The 18,402-nt window shown below is 35.5% G+C and overlaps 1 protein-coding gene across 3 annotated transcripts in view; it reads left to right on the top strand.

Annotated features, from left to right (window-relative positions):
• Positions 1-12,892, top strand: part of PLOD2 (procollagen-lysine,2-oxoglutarate 5-dioxygenase 2) — a 99,347-nt gene extending 86,455 nt beyond the window's left edge. For 2 of the 3 annotated variants that reach the window (XM_008266286.4, XM_051818672.2), the window contains exons 13-20: positions 2,412-2,553; positions 4,248-4,310; positions 5,241-5,354; positions 8,582-8,647; positions 9,589-9,693; positions 10,913-11,059; positions 11,159-11,284; positions 11,451-12,892. In XM_008266286.4, the coding sequence (XP_008264508.1) occupies positions 2,412-2,553; positions 4,248-4,310; positions 5,241-5,354; positions 8,582-8,647; positions 9,589-9,693; positions 10,913-11,059; positions 11,159-11,284; positions 11,451-11,606 (919 nt within the window). In that variant the 3' untranslated portion in view covers positions 11,607-12,892. The remainder of the gene's footprint in view (positions 1-2,411; positions 2,554-4,247; positions 4,311-5,240; positions 5,355-8,581; positions 8,648-9,588; positions 9,694-10,912; positions 11,060-11,158; positions 11,285-11,450) is intronic. The other variant, XM_008266287.4, reaches the window with a different exon arrangement.
• The last annotated feature ends 5,510 nt before the right edge of the window (positions 12,893-18,402 follow it).

An 18,402-nucleotide genomic window follows, 5' to 3' on the forward strand; every position in this document is an offset into this window, starting at 1 on the left:
TTTTTTATCTTTTATTTAATGAATATAAATTTCCAAAGTACGACTCATGTGTTACCATGGCTTCCCCCCCCATACCGTCCCTCCCACCCACAACCCTCCCCTTTCCCACTCCCTCTCCCCTTCCATTCACATCAAGATTCATTTTCGATTATCTTAATATACAGAAGATCAGCTTAGTATACCTTAAGTAAGTATTTCAACAGTTTGCTCCCACACAGAAACATAAAGTGAAAAATAATAGATGATTTTTTTTTAAAATGATGATGAAATCAGATCAGACCTATTGTCATGTTTAATCCCAGTGAGAGTCAAGTTGGGAATTGATAATTTCTTTCTTTCTTTTTTTTTTTTTTTTTTTTTTACAGAAGATCAGTTTAGTGTACATTAAGTAAAGATTTCAGTCGTTTGCACCCCCATAGAAACACAAAGTGAAATATACTGTTTGAGTACTCGTTATAGCATTAAGCCTCAGTGTACAGCACGTTAAGGACAGAGATCCCACATGAGGAGTAAGTGCACAGTGACTCCTGTTGTTGACTTTACCAATTGACACTCCTGTTTATGGCATCAGTAATCTCCCTATGCACCAGTTATGAGTTTCCAAGGCTATGGAAGCCCCTTGAGTTCTCCGACTCTTATCTTGTTTAGACACAGTCATAGTCAAAGTGGAGGTTCTCTCCTCCCTTCAGAGAAAGGCACCTCCCTCTTTCTTCACCAATTTCTGATTTTCATTTTTAGAGATTACAGAGATTGTGCATGCTACAAAGAGTGTGCATGGTTAATGCTTATTTCAAAGCCCACAGTGGGTGCTTTTTGAACAGAAACGTAATCACAATTGAAATGATTTTGCTAAGATATTAACAGGAAGGAACTTCATTCTCTTTTTAAACTTGATAATGGACTGAAGTGATTGAGTCTCCAAGTGCTTCGCCTTCATTCTACAGCATGTCAGCCCAGTTAAATAGGAAAAGAATATTCTCATAACTTAAAAGATGTACCCTTATACTTAGAAAAATCAACCAGATTTTCTTTGTACAGTTGGGTGATGAAAATCTACTTTGCTTGGAAAATGTTGATTGTTTGGGAAAACTTAAAAGTGGAGTGATGTAAATATGCTAAAGGCTTTTGTTGGCTGCAGTTAAAAAGCTTGATGGTGCAGAAAACACTGTTGAGATCCTGTTCTGTTGTTCATAGTCTTTTTTTCTATTATTATTTCAGGATGATTTGTATAGGCTGTATGCCTGATAGTATGTTTAGGTATGGCAGAAATGAGTCTCACAAAAGTGCAATAGAGAATGTATCTTTCACTTTTTCTCGGGCACTGGTGATTTCTTTCTTTCTTTATTTTTGTTCACTCTCAGTGTTGTCTAATGTGTACGGAAAGTATTGTATATGGTAGAGGTTTTTACTCTAGCTTCGATCCAAAAGCCACAAAAAGGAATGATAACTTACGATGTGTGCATGTTTGTGTGTGTGTATTTTCCGTTCAAAATTGAAGCACTGCACACTTCACCAGTGATTAGTTTCTGAGTTCACCTCATACCTTGGGTACTTAAGATATTTTCTTTAAAGCTGGTATTGTAAAACAAAATGATACCATATTCCTTTTAATACCCAGCTACATTTTCTTGGTCAAGATCTTCCCTTTCTGTTCTCTAAAAGAAACAGGCACAGCCCTTCAAGCAATTTTCTTATTCTGTTCTGAGGAAATGAGTCATTTTCAGAGTAAGGAGGTAGGTGTGGGAAAGAATGAAGGACAGAGTCTCCAAATGCTTTTACTTTTCTAGCTGTACTTCTTCTTTTCTTCCCTTTCCATAGAAGATTTCAGGTGACTTAATGAATTTCAAGACAGTATGATTTAGGATAATTTTAGGCTTTATCCATCAATGGTGTCCTGGTAAATGTCTAACAACTGGCTCTATGCCCTCATTTATAGTGTTTGCCAATTTCTGTGGTATAAATACCTCTACCCTGGCTGATAGCAAGTTTCCAGTGTGAAGTCACTGCACATGGACTTGACACTAACAGCTCTGGGCAGCCTTATGAGTCAGCGGTAATGTGCCACTGTTGGTTACTATTTTTTCTATCAAACTTTTAATGTTAATTGGAAACACATTCTGTGCAGTGGAATAGTATGCTGTAACAGCAATATAATTAAGAGATGACAGCCAAAAACACTAAAGAAATACCAACTCTAAACTCAGGTTTGTCTAGATTGAGAGTGGCTTGTCTCCTAAATGTCATAAAAATATTGTAGATACCAAGAAATCTCACATAATGTCAAATATTAAAGGCGATGTTGGTCCCTTAGTTTATATAATTAAAAAACACAAGTGTTTATTTTAAAAATAGAGTAAAACTTAAAATTTCTGTGTGTGTGGTATTTTGGGATGTCTTCTGTTTGCTTTCAGAGGAATATGGAATGTCCCCTACATAGCTAATGTGTACTTAATTAAAGGAAAGACTCTCCGCTCAGAGATGAATGAAAGAAACTACTTTGTTCGTGATAAATTGGATCCAGATATGGCTCTTTGCCGAAACGCTAGAGAAATGGTAAGAGAAGCAGTGATGGCAGGCTTGAATGTTGCCGTGGAGATGGCTTGCTTTACCAGTGCAGTGGTTGTGTCATTGTGTTTTTTGCCCTTTTTCTTTCTAATTTGTAAGTACTAGCCAATTTTTTTGATTGTATATTGAAAACTTGAGAACAATTTTGGAGAATAATTTGTCAACATTTACCTTAGAAACAATTTCAGAAAGATTGGATTAGATGGTCAGGCTGGCATTCTTTTTTTTTTTAGAATTTTTTTTTTTTTTTAATTTATTTGACATGTAGAGTTATAGACAGTGAGAGAGAGACAGAGAGAAAGGGCTTCCCTCCGGTAGTTCACTCCCCAAATGGCCGCTATGGCCGGCGCTTCTTTGATCCAAAGCCAGGAGCCAGGTACTTCCTTCTGGTCTCCCATGCAGGTGCAGGGGTCAAAGCACTTGGGCCATCCTCCACTGCCCTCCCAGGCCACAGCAGAGAGCTGGCCTGGAAGAGGGGTAACCGGGACTAGAACTCGATGCCCATATAAGATGCCGGCACCGCAGGCGGAGGATTAACCAAGTGAGCCATGGCGCTGACCCAGGCGGGCTTTTAAGTAACCCAGTAGATTCAGGTAACAAAGATGGAATTGTTACAAATGAGCTTTGCTTTTAGGAATACATCTTTTCTGCCATATGAAATTCTGTATGGAATATTCAACCTAATTAAAATCAATTAGACTAAGCCTGGGTGAAATAATCATTTTATGTTTAACCCATTAAGATACCAAGTTTTCAATTCTGAAAATATTTCAGTGATACAATATTTATTTCAAAGTTACCATGCGGTATATTTATTGCTCAATTAAAATTTTATATATAGGATGATGGGACCTAATGGATTAAGAACGCATTTTTGTTTTGAAACCAGTGTCCGTATTGTCTGTAACTTGGTTTACTTTATATCATCATTACACACCAATTCTGAAAAAGCAGTTTCTTTACTACTAAATTGAGAGAAGGATTGAGATACATAGTATATTCCATCTGTGAGAAAAACTAGTGATGCATTGCTGTTCTACAAATATACATTCATTATAAAATGCAACTGACTGAAGGAAACATTTCTTTAAATGTATAAATATGTTGTAAGACATATTTATATGATTTTCTGTTTTAGAAATGATTGGGTTATTTTATTTCCAAATTTTTGTGGGCAATTGTGGCTTCAAGAAAAATCAGAAAAGTTGGCGAGTATTTTTTTTTCTTAGTTTAACAAGGCATGTGTTGTTTGGATGTTTGTTTTCCTACAAATCTATATCCATTATTATTATTGAACATCCTCCATACCTTTGACTGTATTTTGTGCTCATCTTTGGCTGATTTGAGTCAACAGCGCATCCTGGAATGGCCTTTCTCACTCATGTTTTCTTTGTCTTAATTATGTGTCTAATGAAAGTTCTACTAAGGAATGAGCTTGGATGTATATGTGATCCCCCACCCAACACACATCCCCGCAAAAAAAAAAAAAAAAAAAGGAAATAAAGGGCTGAAAAGGCTGAGGGTTTTGTTTGTACGCGCTATAAGCTTTGCTTGTTCTGCATGTTGATATGAAGGACATTTCAGAATGTCAGCTTTTGTTCAAGAGCTGCTGTTTTCACTTGCCAAAGAATACCTGAGAGAGTATTACAGGTCGACTTACCCAATGCTTCTCTTCATTTTAGACCCTACAAAGGGAAAAAGACTCCCCTACTCCGGAAACATTCCAAATGCTCAGCCCCCCAAAGGTGTTATTTTTATTTATTTTTTATTTAATTAATGATAGATTTGGTATATTACCTAGGAGTAAACTTTATTTAAGAGCCTTCTTTGGTTTAGCTTGGTAAAATGTTTAGTATTCATGGATTAGCCATCTGCAATGTGTGTTGTGTGATTGAGTGGGTGACCTTGTGTGATTGTCAATGCATGGTTCTTTGAGGTGATTGACAGGTCAACCATAAAATGTCCTTTGTACTTGATTTTCTAGGTATCTTCTCTTTTTAAAGGGGGAGATGAGTTAGGAATAGGTATGATATAAAATACATCTTGATTAAAATGAAGTTTGAGTACTCTTCATCATTTTTTTTAATTAATCACTAACTTGTTTTTATCATTAAAACAGGTGCAAAATAGAAACCACTTGTCCTCAGTGCTGTTTGCCACACTGATTTGATTTAGGGCAAGGATATGAAACTGGTTTTCTGTAGATGCTTTTATAGTATGTGATTAATTTCTGTGTTCAGTCTTTATAAATATTAGAACAATAACATAATTAAGTAGATTGATGAAATAATATTGATTCTTGTTAAAAATGTGATATTGTCTTCTCTGGAGTGAAAAGAAGCCAAAAGAAGGACAATTCATTTCACTTTGGTGTATCAAAAGTATTTCTGCTTTCAAACAGGAATTTTTTCTAGGTTCAATGAGAAAGGCACAAAAACAATCCATTCCTTTTTTCAGTTGTACATCAGTGCTACTATAAATTAGTCTTGTGTGGTGACCAAGTTCACAATCAAAATTTTCTTTTATCTTGTCATGCATGTTTTACTTGAAAAAGAAAGACTTATATTCTGAATGAAATGTAAAAGTTGAAATTAACATCTGTATACTTTTTCTAAGGTTACTTTTATTCTTTGTATTTTTCTCTAAGCTTAATATTATTATTTCTTGACATATAGGGTATGTTTATGTACATTTCTAACAGACATGAATTTGGAAGGATATTATCAACTGCAAATTACAATATATCCCATTATAACAATGACCTCTGGCAAATATTTGAAAATCCTGTGGTATGTATTTCATATCCAGCTTTATAGCTTTTCTAGTTTTCCTATAATGGGTAATAATAGGAAAATTAGGTAAGAGAATGTTTAAAAAGTGAAATAATATATTTCATGATCTATAGAGTACATCTAAACTGAAATAAATAAAGACATATATTAGGTTTAGGGAAGGGAATTATATTTTTTTTAATTTCTCTCAGTATTGGCTTTATACGTTTAAAAACAGTACCCAAATTTTTAATTGAAATTTCAGAAGGATTTTACAAATAGCTCATATATAATGATAATTGATTTTTAGGAAGAAAATTTAAGAGGGTAGTTTGGGAAAATACTTGCTATCTTATCATTTTGTTATTTTGTTCTTGAAAAGTTGTTTTTTTTTTTTTAATTTTTTTATTTATGTGACAGGTAGAGTTACAGACAGTGAGAGAGAGAGAGACAGAGAGAAAGGTCTTCCTTCCGTTGGTTCACTCCCCAAATGGCCACCACAGCTGGCGCTGCGCCGATCCAAAGCCAGGAGCCAGGTGCTTCCTCCTGGTCTTCTATGCGGGTACAGGGGCCCAAGCATTTGGGCCATCCTCCACTGCCCTCCCGGGCCACAGCAGAGAGCTGGACTAGAAGAGGAGCAACCGGGACAGAATCCGGTGCTGCAGATGGAGGATTAACCAAGTGAGCCATGGCGCTGGCCCCAAGTTTTTTATAACAAAGAGCCACAGGAAAATTACAGAGCAAGCTGATTCAGCATATGCAGAGGGCTTGCACTTGAGGACACGGCTTCCTTTAAGTCTAAAAGTTTTTCTCTTTCTTTCCTTTCTTTTTAATCAGATTTGAGTGATAGGAGAGCTTTGAAAACTCATGGAAAGTGCTTTTTATGAAAAAGCTAGATTTCAAAATTTTTAACTCAAAATATACTTACTCTTTTATTCCATTTTCCCCATGAAGTATTTCAAGTTCCTCATACAATAATTAGGGCTTTTTTTGTTTTGTTTTTCAGGGACATCTTTTCTTATATTGGCACATTTATTCAAGGGAAAACACTCTTCTAAATTACTGTTGCCAATAATGAAAACTTTAAATTAGTGAGACTAAATCTACCTGACAAGAATTGCCCTTTATTTTGTAGGAATAGTTGAGACCTGGAAGTAATAAACCTAATGGCCTCTAAATACTCTGTTCAATAGTAAAAAAGATTATCTTTTGACATTTTAGTGTTTTGAAAGTACTTTTTTTTCCATTTTAGCTGAATCTCTTCACTTTTCATACTAGTAGAATTGAAAAGAGGTTTGTTTTTATAGTGCAGGTGAAATTCCATATTTTGCTTTGGCATTGACTTTCTTGGTATTTAAGAACAAGGATTATTTGGTTTTGTTTAGATAATATTAGCTTCCAGGTAAGATGTACTAAATCATATCCTGAATTGTGAACATTTATGTAAGAATTCAGTCTTTGGAGAGTATTAGATGAAATGGCAGAATTGAATAGAAACGAATTTACTTTTCATTACTTTCTTTGTTCTTTGCTAAATTAGCTTAATCAATATGCTGAGGGATAAAATACTTATTATCCTATTATCAGATTCCTAGGAAATTAGTGGAGTCACTTGTGCTCACAGTTTAAAATATGGTCTGAAATGAGAATTTAGTGTGAATGCCTTAATGTAAAATTTCGGGAGCTTTATCTATAACTTCCAAAAAATCAATAATGACATATAGGAAATAATAATGTAGCTCCTTACATGCAATGCTCACTTTTCATTTTCTTGCATATTTTAGAATCAAAACACTAATAAATTTTAGAGGAAATAATGAGATAACTTGATCCTTCAAATTATATACTATGTATGTATCAAAATCAGTTAAAGAATTTAAAGAGAGTTTTGGTTCCTCCACATCAGAAATATCTGAGTTATATGTAAAAAGATATACAACGCTAACAATGGCAAAAATTCCTAGTAAAAAATTAGCCCCTCTGAAACCTAGCCTTAAAACTATTTTATTTTTTATTTTTAAATTGTTTTTCCTTAAAGGTGTATTTTTAGACAATATTTTTGGAAGCATATTTTGATTGTGATTATTATGTCTATGCTTCAGTTTTTCGTAAATGGCTCCTTATTTCTGTACTTTGTAAAGAGAAAGTTCAGAATTTTGTTAAACAGCCTACATTATGGAAGAGATTATTTTTAGGTTTTTTTTTTTTAAGATCCATTTTATTTATTTGAAAGGCAAAATGGCAGAAGGAGAAAGATTTTCCATCTGCTGGCTCATTCCCTAAATGGCCCTACTGGCCAGGGCTGGGCCAGGCTGAAGCCAGGGATGTGGAATTCAATTTGGATTTCCCACCTGGGTGGAAGGAGCGCAGGTACTTGGGTCATTCTGCCTTCTCAGGCACATTAGCAGGGAGCTGCACTGGCACTGGAGCAGCTGGGACTTGAACTGTTGATCCAGTATAGGATGCCAGCAGCATCACAAATAGCAGCTTACCACTCTGTGCCATAATGCAGGTCACTTGTTGTTTTTTGTTTTGTTTTGTTTAGTTTTGTTCTAATTTTAAATCACTCATGTTTTAATATATGCCAACTAAATACTGAATTTTAAAATGACCCAGGGAAACAACTTTTTAGCTAATACTTGAAAACCAAATCGAGATAGCATGGGTTCTGGTTTATGTGTCAGAGATGAGTCAAATAAGAAAATCAAGTTCATGCTAATAAAGAGGAATAATTTTTTAGCATAAGGCCTTATGTCTTACTTTTGTTAATTAAAAGAAGTTAAAGTGTTAGTTACCCCATAATCATTCTTTGAAAATATTAAAAACCAAAGTGAAGGCAGTAATATTAAATTCATTTAAAAATAAAAATAGAATTTACCATAGAGGTATAAATAAGGCCAGAAAATGTATTAATTATTTTTTTCTGTTATTTGTTGGTAGGATTTTCTTATTCACTTCTAATCATATATGCTAAATATGTACATATTTAGAGTAAAAATCTAGTCACTGTAAGATTACTCAGTTTTAATTATCTTGAGGTATAATACTGCATAAATAAAAATTTTATGTTTCATAAGATGATGTGAGCATACAAAAAATCAGGAAAAGATTAAAATGTTAACATTTGTGAAATTTTGTTTTGTCCAATACACACATTATTTACAATTTGTTTAACCTCTATGATTATATTTGCCAGTCAAGTATTTAGAAAAAGGCCTTAATGCAAATACTTATTTTTTTGGTAGGACTGGAAGGAAAAGTATATAAACCGTGATTATTCCAAGATTTTCACTGACAATATAGTTGAACAGGTTTGTATTAAAATTATTATGTTATATATATATTACATATATATATATAAGCCATTTTGTTGTGTTTTCCAGAAGGCAATATTATTAATATTGGAACATAATGGAAAATGTGAAACTGGAGAAATATCCTTTAGGTTAAATTTATATGGTTTAATTAGTAATTACCAACTATATAGTCCTAAGAATCATATTGTTGTAAAAATGTAGACTGTGGCGTTTAACAGTTAGTTTAAGATCATGCCTTTTGTTTTTAAAATTTTTTTCCTGCAGTATATTTATTTGAGAATCAGAGACAGTGAAAGGCAGGACAGAAGACTCGACTCTATTGGTTCACCCCTCAGATGTCTGCAACATCAGAGATGGGGCCTTACTCTGAGCCAAGAGTCAGAAACAATTCAGGCCTCCCACTGGAAAGCAGCAACACGATTATGTGAGCCCTTGCTGCTGCTCCCATGTCCTGCATGGTAGGAAGCTAAGGTCTGTAATAAAGCCAGGCAAGCCAGTGTGGGATGCTGGGGTCCTAACTGCTGGACGAAATGTTGACTCCACATCAGTTTTTTTTTTTTTTTAATCCTGTCAAGTATTGTGGCTTTCTGAAACTGCTAAAAATAAGGAATCATTGACATATCTCTGGTATACAACTCTATCAATGAAAGTTTGAAAGAAATTGGATTCGTTTCTCAGGTATTTTAAAATGTGAACCATAGTTTAGTGTCGTCCTCAAGAGTATTGGTAAGGTCTTATTTTCAAGGATATAAGGTATCATCAATTCTGAGATGCACCATTGTTTTATGCACCTTAAGAAAAAAAGTTCTACCAATTAAACCATGGCACAATGTGTTTTCATCATTTAGAATGTTTATGCATACTGGAAGGAGTATTTTAGACTTACTAAGACACAGATGTAGTGAACCTTCTCATGAGGATGTTGTGTTTTATAGCCTTGTCCAGATGTCTTTTGGTTCCCCATATTTTCTGAAAAAGCCTGTGATGAACTGGTACAGGAAATGGAGCATTACGGCCAGTGGTCTGGGGGAAAACATCACGTAAGTTGAAACTTCACATGAAGAACTGAAATGTCTTCTGTGGTTCAGAGGGTAAATAATCAGAGGGTTCAGGGGGGATATGTCCTCGTTTTTATATTTCGCTGAGTCCTTGACCTAAATGAACTGCATGGGCAAGGGTTTCCAGAGAACTCTAGTTTTAGTCTAATTTTACTCCTAGCTGATTATTAAACTCTGATGAAGTCGTTTAGTCTGTCTGGGTCCTGGGTTCTCATTTATGCACCTGATGATACCGAATGGTCTGAGAGGGTCCTTGTCCTGAGGCTGCAGATGGCCAGAGGATGTGTGTCCTCACTGGGTAATGCTGTTCTTTTCCAAGGCCACTTTGTGGACCTTGCATTTTCACAGTGAGCTGTAGTGATGATGTTGAGATAAACTCTTCGGTTTACTGTCAGAACTGTTTTTCTGTATTAATGCAAGAAAGAGGCATGCATTTGAATGCCTTTGGTGTGAATCAGTTTTGCACGTGAATTCACTGACAAAGACTTGGCAAGAAATATGACTGGAGGTGGCTCAGTGTGTTTCTTTTCCTGTGAAAACTCACCGATGCCGGTTGTTTAACAGTGCAAAGGCGTCTTAATACAATACTCGGAATATTACTGCATTTGCTCAGTTCTGTCTCCCCACTAGTTAACAGATCAGGGAGGAAAATTCAAAGTATGAGGAAGAATTTGAAGTCAGTAGTTTGTGGAATAATGAAAAGCAGTTGTTGTAAGACTTTGGGGTCACGTATAGGAGTGAGGCACGTTAGCAGGGAAAGCTTATTTTCAATGGTTGGTGGACCATAGGGTAGTGAGTAGGAACTACCCATCCATCAGCTAAGGCTGCCGCAGGGGCCATATAAAAAAAAAAAAAAAACAAAATTAAAGCACTCTCCTTTTCAGGGGAAATATGAAAACTTAGGAAGTTAATTCAGCGAATTTATTGTTTGTACCTCATATATTCATTTAATAAAATATGAAAGGAGGCTGCTGCCACTGCAATACTTTGCTTCATCATTGGTATATTTGCAAAGCCATGATATCTAGGTTATTTCAAAAGTTTTACAATTAAAGCAGATGGTATGTCATAATTGAACAACTGTTAACTTTTATTGTCCATTATGACAATGGACAATAATGACCGTGGTTGAAAAAAATACTAAGATAATGTGAATTGCGTGTGGGGTTACACTTTATGTTGTCACTGATGCTGTTTCTAGGATAGTCGTATATCTGGTGGTTATGAAAATGTCCCGACTGATGATATCCACATGAAGCAAATTGGTCTGGAAAATGTATGGCTTCACTTTATCCGAGAGTTTATTGCACCGGTTACATTGAAGGTCTTTGCAGGATATTATACAAAGGTAGTAATTCTTCAACCACTCCTGCCTACTCTTTACCAGTTTTTAGTTTTTTCTTGTTTTTATCGCTAAGCAAATCCACTGGATTATTTTGCTTTTTAGGGTTTTGCATTACTGAATTTTGTAGTAAAGTATTCCCCTGAAAGACAGCGTTCTCTCCGTCCTCACCATGACGCTTCTACCTTTACCATCAACATTGCACTCAATAACGTGGGAGAAGATTTTCAGGTAATTATGACTTTTATTTTAGATTTTTCAAAAGCTGTCATTATGAAAAAAGGCTTTCCCTTAGCTTCTTATTTAGATTCTCTTCAGACAGCATGATTTGAATTCTGTTGCTGATTAAAAATTAAAAATAGTTATCTGATATATTTATCTGTTTTAACTTTTGTAGGGAGGTGGATGCAAATTTCTAAGGTACAATTGCTCTATTGAATCACCAAGAAAAGGCTGGAGCTTCATGCATCCTGGGAGACTTACACATTTGCATGAAGGACTTCCTGTTAAAAATGGAACAAGATACATTGCAGTGTCATTTATAGATCCCTAAGTTATTTACTTTTCATGGAATTGGATTTTTTGCAATGGATGATTGGCATGAACATGTCTTTGAAGTTGTGCTTGAGAAGATGAGAGGAATATTTAAATAACTTCAACAGAACAACTTCACTTTGGGCCAAACATTTGAAAAACTTTTTATAAAAAAAATGTTTGATGTTTCTTAATGTCTGCTCTGAGCCTCGAAATACAGGTTAAAGAAGAAAAGAAAGAAAAAAAAAGTAAAAGTAAATATTTATTTCTATGCTTTACTCTCTCTGAGAATGATGACGAGTTTCTGAATTTGTTTTTCAAGTTGATAAAATATTCAGGTACAAATGGTCAAGTGACAAATAATATTTTCTTATTTAAGACAAGTCTGGGGAGAATGTTATTTATCAATATGTAGGGGAAATGTAGACACAATGGATATAAATGAAAATTAGCAAGTTTTGAAACCTTAGAAATTTGATTTTGACTAAATTTGTATGCAGTTATTTAATTACACTTTTGACCACCTATCCAGACAGATCTTTTACAATAATTACTATGGGAACACACAAGAAATATTGCAGTGTTTTTCCTCAAGAAAATGCAAACACAACCAAGAAGCATATCCATTGAAAACATTGTTGAGATTTTATAGACAAATTATCTTACATTTGTATTAGAAATCAAATCTTATGTTCCAGCAGATGGATCCTCCCAAAAGGTTTCTTGTAAGTAGATGTTGGATTTAGGAAAGCGTTCAGGCCTTTCCTTAAAGTATATCAGGTATCAAGATCAGCAAGTGTCCTTAGGTCAAAACAGCTTTTTTTTAAAGTTTTGTTTCCTTTTTCATTCTAGAAAAGAGTGAGAAAAAAGAAAAAATCATTGAGATAAACAGTGCATTTTATGATATTTTTAAGTACTTGAATTTTGTATCAGGAAAATAAAATCATTGAGCCTTGCTTTTTCCCTCTTGCCCTTGTCCTCTCTCAGTTTTTTCTGCAGAGGGGCAGGGTGGGAGGGAGAGAAGGGTTATTTGCTGTTTTCTCTTCCAGGCATAATCTGTTTTACCCATTGAAGTTTTTATTTTCTTCCCTCTATCTCACTTTAAAAAAATTATCCAGCAAAAATATTTGTTGACTTGATTTTTTTTTTTGCCATTTCTCTGAGTGAGGTTTAAATATCCTTATTGTAGCTACTGTTTTTAATTTAAAGGTTAAACTTGAAATAAGTTCTTAATCATGGTGCCAAAATTCATTTTTCTAACACTGTGTGTTGGAAAATTATGAAAAATAAAATAATTTAAAATGAGTGTTTGTTCTGCTTATTTTTGGTGACGTCTTTAGAAGTCGATGCATGCTGGAATAGTCTGAAAGGGCACTAGGTGTAAAGGCTATGGTTTTTTTCATTTTGCTGGGAGGATTTAATAATATCTAACTTGCAAAATCCCTCTGATTTAATTATAAATTGAATTGCAAAACCTTCAGCTTTAGAGTGAATAGGGATTTGGTCTAACTCATTTTACAAATGGGGAAACAGAGATCAAATGTTTATTCAACATATGTTAAGTTAGTGGTGTATTTTGAGTCTCTACCATAGGCCAGTTGCTGTTCCCAACACTGAGCAAATAGTGATGAACAAGACATTACAATTACTAGGAGATGGACTTAGGAAATAAAGAACTTGTGTTCTACTGTTGTTCTTTTCTTTGGTGACACTTAACACTAAAATAAATTCCTATCCATCATCTAGGGTGAGAAAGAATTTTAGTAATGACTTTGAATTACATTACTGTGCTTCAGGGATTATATTCAAAGTCCTTAACAATTGGTATAGAGTAGATGCCACTCACTCAAAACAGACTGGTTTATAAACCTGTGCAAGCCAGTTTAACGTCCCCTATTTGCAGTTCCTTTTACCTGTGATGTCTATGAGAGGTCAGCTATTGTGACTCTTCATCTTATGCTATGTTTCCAGAAGTTGGATCAAGGCAGTTGACCAAACATATTTTTTCATCTTTGTTATTCACATTCCATAAAAGAATATAAAGTGTACTTTTAGAAAAAATGATTCATAATTAGTGGAGGAAAATAAGAAAACTGCTCATGATTGGATCAGAAAATTTTGAAAGATAGAAAGCAAGTGGGTTTGATAGACAGAGAAAGCTGCAACTTGAAGCATACTCATCGGAAGACTGATTCATTCATTGTATTAAATACCATGTAGTCTTTCTAAAGAATTATATGCATTCATCTACATATATACAGAATATATAGCAATCATATATCTCTAAGAGATAAATCTGTAATGGTTGTCTCACACACACCATTTAGAATATGATATCATATAAATTAAAAACAAAATTACATGTTGTTATATATTAATGTTTGTTAGCTGTCACAAAACACACCAAACACCAGAGTGAGGGAAAGGGTTTATTGGGGAACACCCAACAGACAGGAGTGAAGGGGTGGCGAAGGGAAAGAGAGAGAAAGAGTATAAGAGAGAGAGAGAGAGGAGAGGAGCTAGCAAGGAGAGAAGAGAGAGAAGAGAGATGAGAGGAGCTGAGAGAGAGAGCCAAGAGACCAGAGGAGGAGGCTAGAGAGAGGAACCAAGAGAGTGCAGAGGAAAGGGCCAAGAGAGCACGTGTTCAGGAACAGGCCCTTTTAAAACTTCACCTGAGGGCTGGCAGGGAAGCAGGAGCAGCGAATCCTATTAGGATGGGGGTGGAGCTTGACCACAGAGGTTGGGCCATGTGGCCACCTGGCTAAAACTGCGCCAGTTTCCTAACACATCTGTGTATAGAATTTTCTGGAAAATATTCAAGACGGGAATACACTCTAGACACTAAGTAAATGAGACTTATACCTTTTACATTTTCTACCTTCGCTACTATAATCCTGTGGAAATTATTTGTGGATAAATTGTTTAATAGAAAAATAGTAAGCAAAGGATAATATTCTTATAACTAATTTAATTTGAGTTAAGGGAAGTATATTGATGTCAGTAGTAACTATTCGTATGTGTGTGTGCATACATTACCAAGGAACTTTGCCTATCACGGTGGCATTTTTTCTAGTTTATTATGAATGCAGGAATCAATATGAATAATTTTCTCTAATACAGATATTTCAGCAGTAATCTAGCCTATTAATCATCCTCATTCTGCTTTATTTTTGAAAAATGCTACTAATTTACTTGTCACATACCCTACAGAATAAAAATATGTAAAGTAATAAAAATATGAATTGGGTGGTCCATCCTGGTGACAGAATACCTTTATATAGTCCCTCACTCCTATTTTCCTGTCAGTTTTATGGACTTCTTAATTGCTGTGCTTGCTAAGCCTTAAAGCCCATCTTACATGAGATTTGTTGGATCTGTCATTCACTTAGAGTATGAAGTGGTTTATTCCACAGAAAAGCATAGTAGAATTTTTAGTCACAATTGAATCAGTCTACAAATAACTCTTTGTACTTTTGGAAAATTTGTTTCTTAAGACTTCACGAGAGTGACTTTGTTAAGCAGCAATTTTTCTGTAGCCTTTTAGAATAACAAGCTATGTGTTGTGTGTTGTTTTTTAGAATAATTATTAAAAAGAAAACCATTGGGGAGAAAAATAGGGTGACATATATAAAGCTCTTTGATGAAAGCAGTGACAAAAACTTTCCAATTTATTTTCACTGGAGTGAAAGATTCTGTCCAATGATTCACGCCCTTAATACTTGCTACAGCCAGGGATGGGCCAGACCAAAACCAGGAGCCTGCAGCTCAGTCTGGGTGTCAGACAGGGAGCAGGAACCCAAGTACTGAAGCCATCATTTGCTGCCTTACGGTATGCACTTGAATGAGACACTGGATTGAAAGCAGAATCGAAACTCCACGTGAGATGCCGGCATCCCAAGCAGTTTCTAATCACTGTGGAAGTCACCCCATGGAAGTCGTGGAGTTTCGAGTAAGAATTGGGAAAAGTATAGTAACTAGTAATGAATATTTTAAAATTGTACATGTTGACCTACTTTAAAATGGAAAAATTGTTAAATTGTTTTGATAAAGAAAATAGAAAAATTGAAAAGGTGAACAGGTAGGCTTTGTGGAATCATAAGCATTTTTTTATTTGTTTTAAAATATACTTTTGTTTCTTTCTTGGTATATTAAAATGGTTTGAAAAGTATTTTTTAGAAGAGTGCCTCCATTGCTAACATGTTATTGACAAAGTGCTGATGTTTATTTGATAAATCAAGAAACAGTGATTAGTTTGGATACTGTTGTCACCACTGACAAGTCATTGATTAAAAATCTGAATATTTGTACTGCTTTGGGAATTAGAAAGGAATTTCTACCTATTAACAATACAAAGCACATAAATAATCAACTTAAAGAATAATGTTAGCAGATGAAAAAGATAATGCATACCAAAAACATTGTTTTTCAAATTGTCCTTAAGTAAATACTAGACTACAAAATATAATTAAAAGAGAAGGAGGAAAAAAAGTAATTTTATAGTCCTGGGTAATGCTTAATTACAAAATAATTTTTGAAGATATTCTTAGTGCTCTTTTAGAATGGGAATGTGCTATGGTAGAAACAACCCCTACTAAGGACACTTAGATTTGACAAAACTCACTAACGCAGAACCAGATAAGTTAAAGCATATTTTCTTCTAATTAGCATTAAGATTAGGTAATTGACTGATTGAAAACAGTGCAGATTTGAAGAAGAGATTGTCGTGTTAAACTTTGTTTTACTCATCTGTGTTTATATGGTGTATAAATCTTGCCAAATTGTGACATCACAGCCCCACCTTGTGGTGAGAATAGATAAAAGCAAAATACAAGAGCTTTAAATGTTTGTTAGTTTAAACTATTTTATAAAAAATTTAGATTGGGAACTGCCATTGTGGTGGAGCAGAAAAGCTGCCACCTGCGACTCCGGCATCCCATATGGGCATTGGTTTATGTGTCTGGGCTGTTCATTATTGGTCCAGCTCTCTGCTAATGACCTGGGAACTCAATGGAGGATGGCCCAAGTTCTTGGGCCCGTGGCACCCACCTGGGAGACCTGGATGAAGTTCCTGGATCTTGGCTTCAGTCTGGCCCAACCCTGGCCATTGTGGCCATTTGGAGAATGAACCAGCAGATGGAAGGTTGATCTCTCTCTCTCTCTGTAACTCTTTCAAATAAATAAATAAATAAATCTTTTTAAATTAACATGTAATACTTGTCCATCTTTATGAGGTACAGTGCAGTATTTCAGCACATGTAAAAATCCCAACAGGAAATTTGTCTGCCAATTTTCTCATCTTTCTAAATCATGCTTTAAAATTTTTGCTCAATGCCTTACACAAATTAAAATTATAAAAATTACATGATTTTTTCAGGAATTTTTTTAAACCTCTGTGTTCTGATACAATGACAATTTGTAAAAGGAGGGAGTGTGATATTCTGAAATAAGAGAAGTTACATTTCCATTTAGCACTGTTGAAGTGACTTGTTTTCTAATATACTTTTTAAACTGCTATTCTATTTTCAATATGGAATATGTGCCTGAATTAATAATGAGGTTGGTATAGAAACAGTTTGATCGATTACAACTGGAAAAGCAATTTATTTGGAATAACGTAACTGACATAATCTTACAAGAGCTGTTCCTTAGGACCTTACTGAAAAATAATGTTATTTGAAAATCTTTATTTTTTTTTGCCTTTGTAATTGTCACATGACTGGTAAGTGCAATCATGGGGGCAAGACTCCAGTGGCACAACAATTGGGGTGATTCAGACACAGGACGTTATCTCTTCTGGCTTTATGAAGATTAATTGTATTTGGTCCTGCTGTAGCTGTTGAAGGGAGGTGCCCTAAGGTGGTTCTGATTCATACCAGTTCCTGCATATTCTGATGTTAATCACACATCCTTCTTGATCACCCTTAGCATCCATTGGGTCACCTTGTGCCCTGGCTGCTGGACTGAATGGAGGGGGATCCTCAACTAACTCTATAGTGGTATCATTAATTTTCATACTATGCCACAACACTTTCCTCATTGCTCTTCTTTTTTTTTATTTTATTTTTGACAGGCAGAGTGGACAGTGAGAGAGAGACAGAGAGAAAGGTCTTCCTTTTGCCGTTGGTTCACTGCGCTGATCCGATGGCAGGAGCCAGGTGCTTCTCCTGGTCTCCCATGGGGTGCAGGGCCCAATTACTTGGGCCATCCTCCACTGCACTCCCGGGCCATAGCAGAGAGCTGGCCTGGAAGAGGGGCAACCGGGACTAGAACCCGGTGCCAGTGTGCCAGTGCCGCAAGGCGGAGGATTAGCCTATTGAGCCACGGCGCCAGCCTCTTATTGTTCTTCTAAGAGCTAAGAGGAGAGAGAATAAAAATAAAATGTATGTAGTCTCACACTGGCTTTGTAGCGCAGTGGGTTAAACTCTGCCTTTGACACTGGCATCCCATATGAGCAGCAGTTTAAGTCCTGGGTGTTCCTCTTCCAGTCTAGCTACCTGCCATTGTGCTTGGGAAGGCAGTGGAAGATAGCCTGAGTACATGGGCCCTTGTCATCCATGTGGGAGATCTGGATGGAGTTCCAGGTTCCTGGTTTTGACCTGGCCCATGCCCTGCCATTGTGGCCATTTGGGGAGTGAGCCAGTGGATGATCTCTTTCTCTGTCTCTCCCTCCCTCTTTCTGTCTTTGTAAATCTGCCTTCCAAATAAAATAAATCTTAAAAAAAAATGTTAACATTGACATGATTTTGTGCTTGGGACATGAAGTTTCCAAAGACTTTCCTCAATGAGCCGTGCCTCTAGAGCTTATATCCTTGTAT

The sequence above is a fragment of the Oryctolagus cuniculus genome, chromosome 4 (genome assembly GCF_964237555.1).
Source record: "Oryctolagus cuniculus chromosome 4, mOryCun1.1, whole genome shotgun sequence".
NCBI classification, from domain to species: Eukaryota; Metazoa; Chordata; class Mammalia; order Lagomorpha; family Leporidae; genus Oryctolagus; species Oryctolagus cuniculus.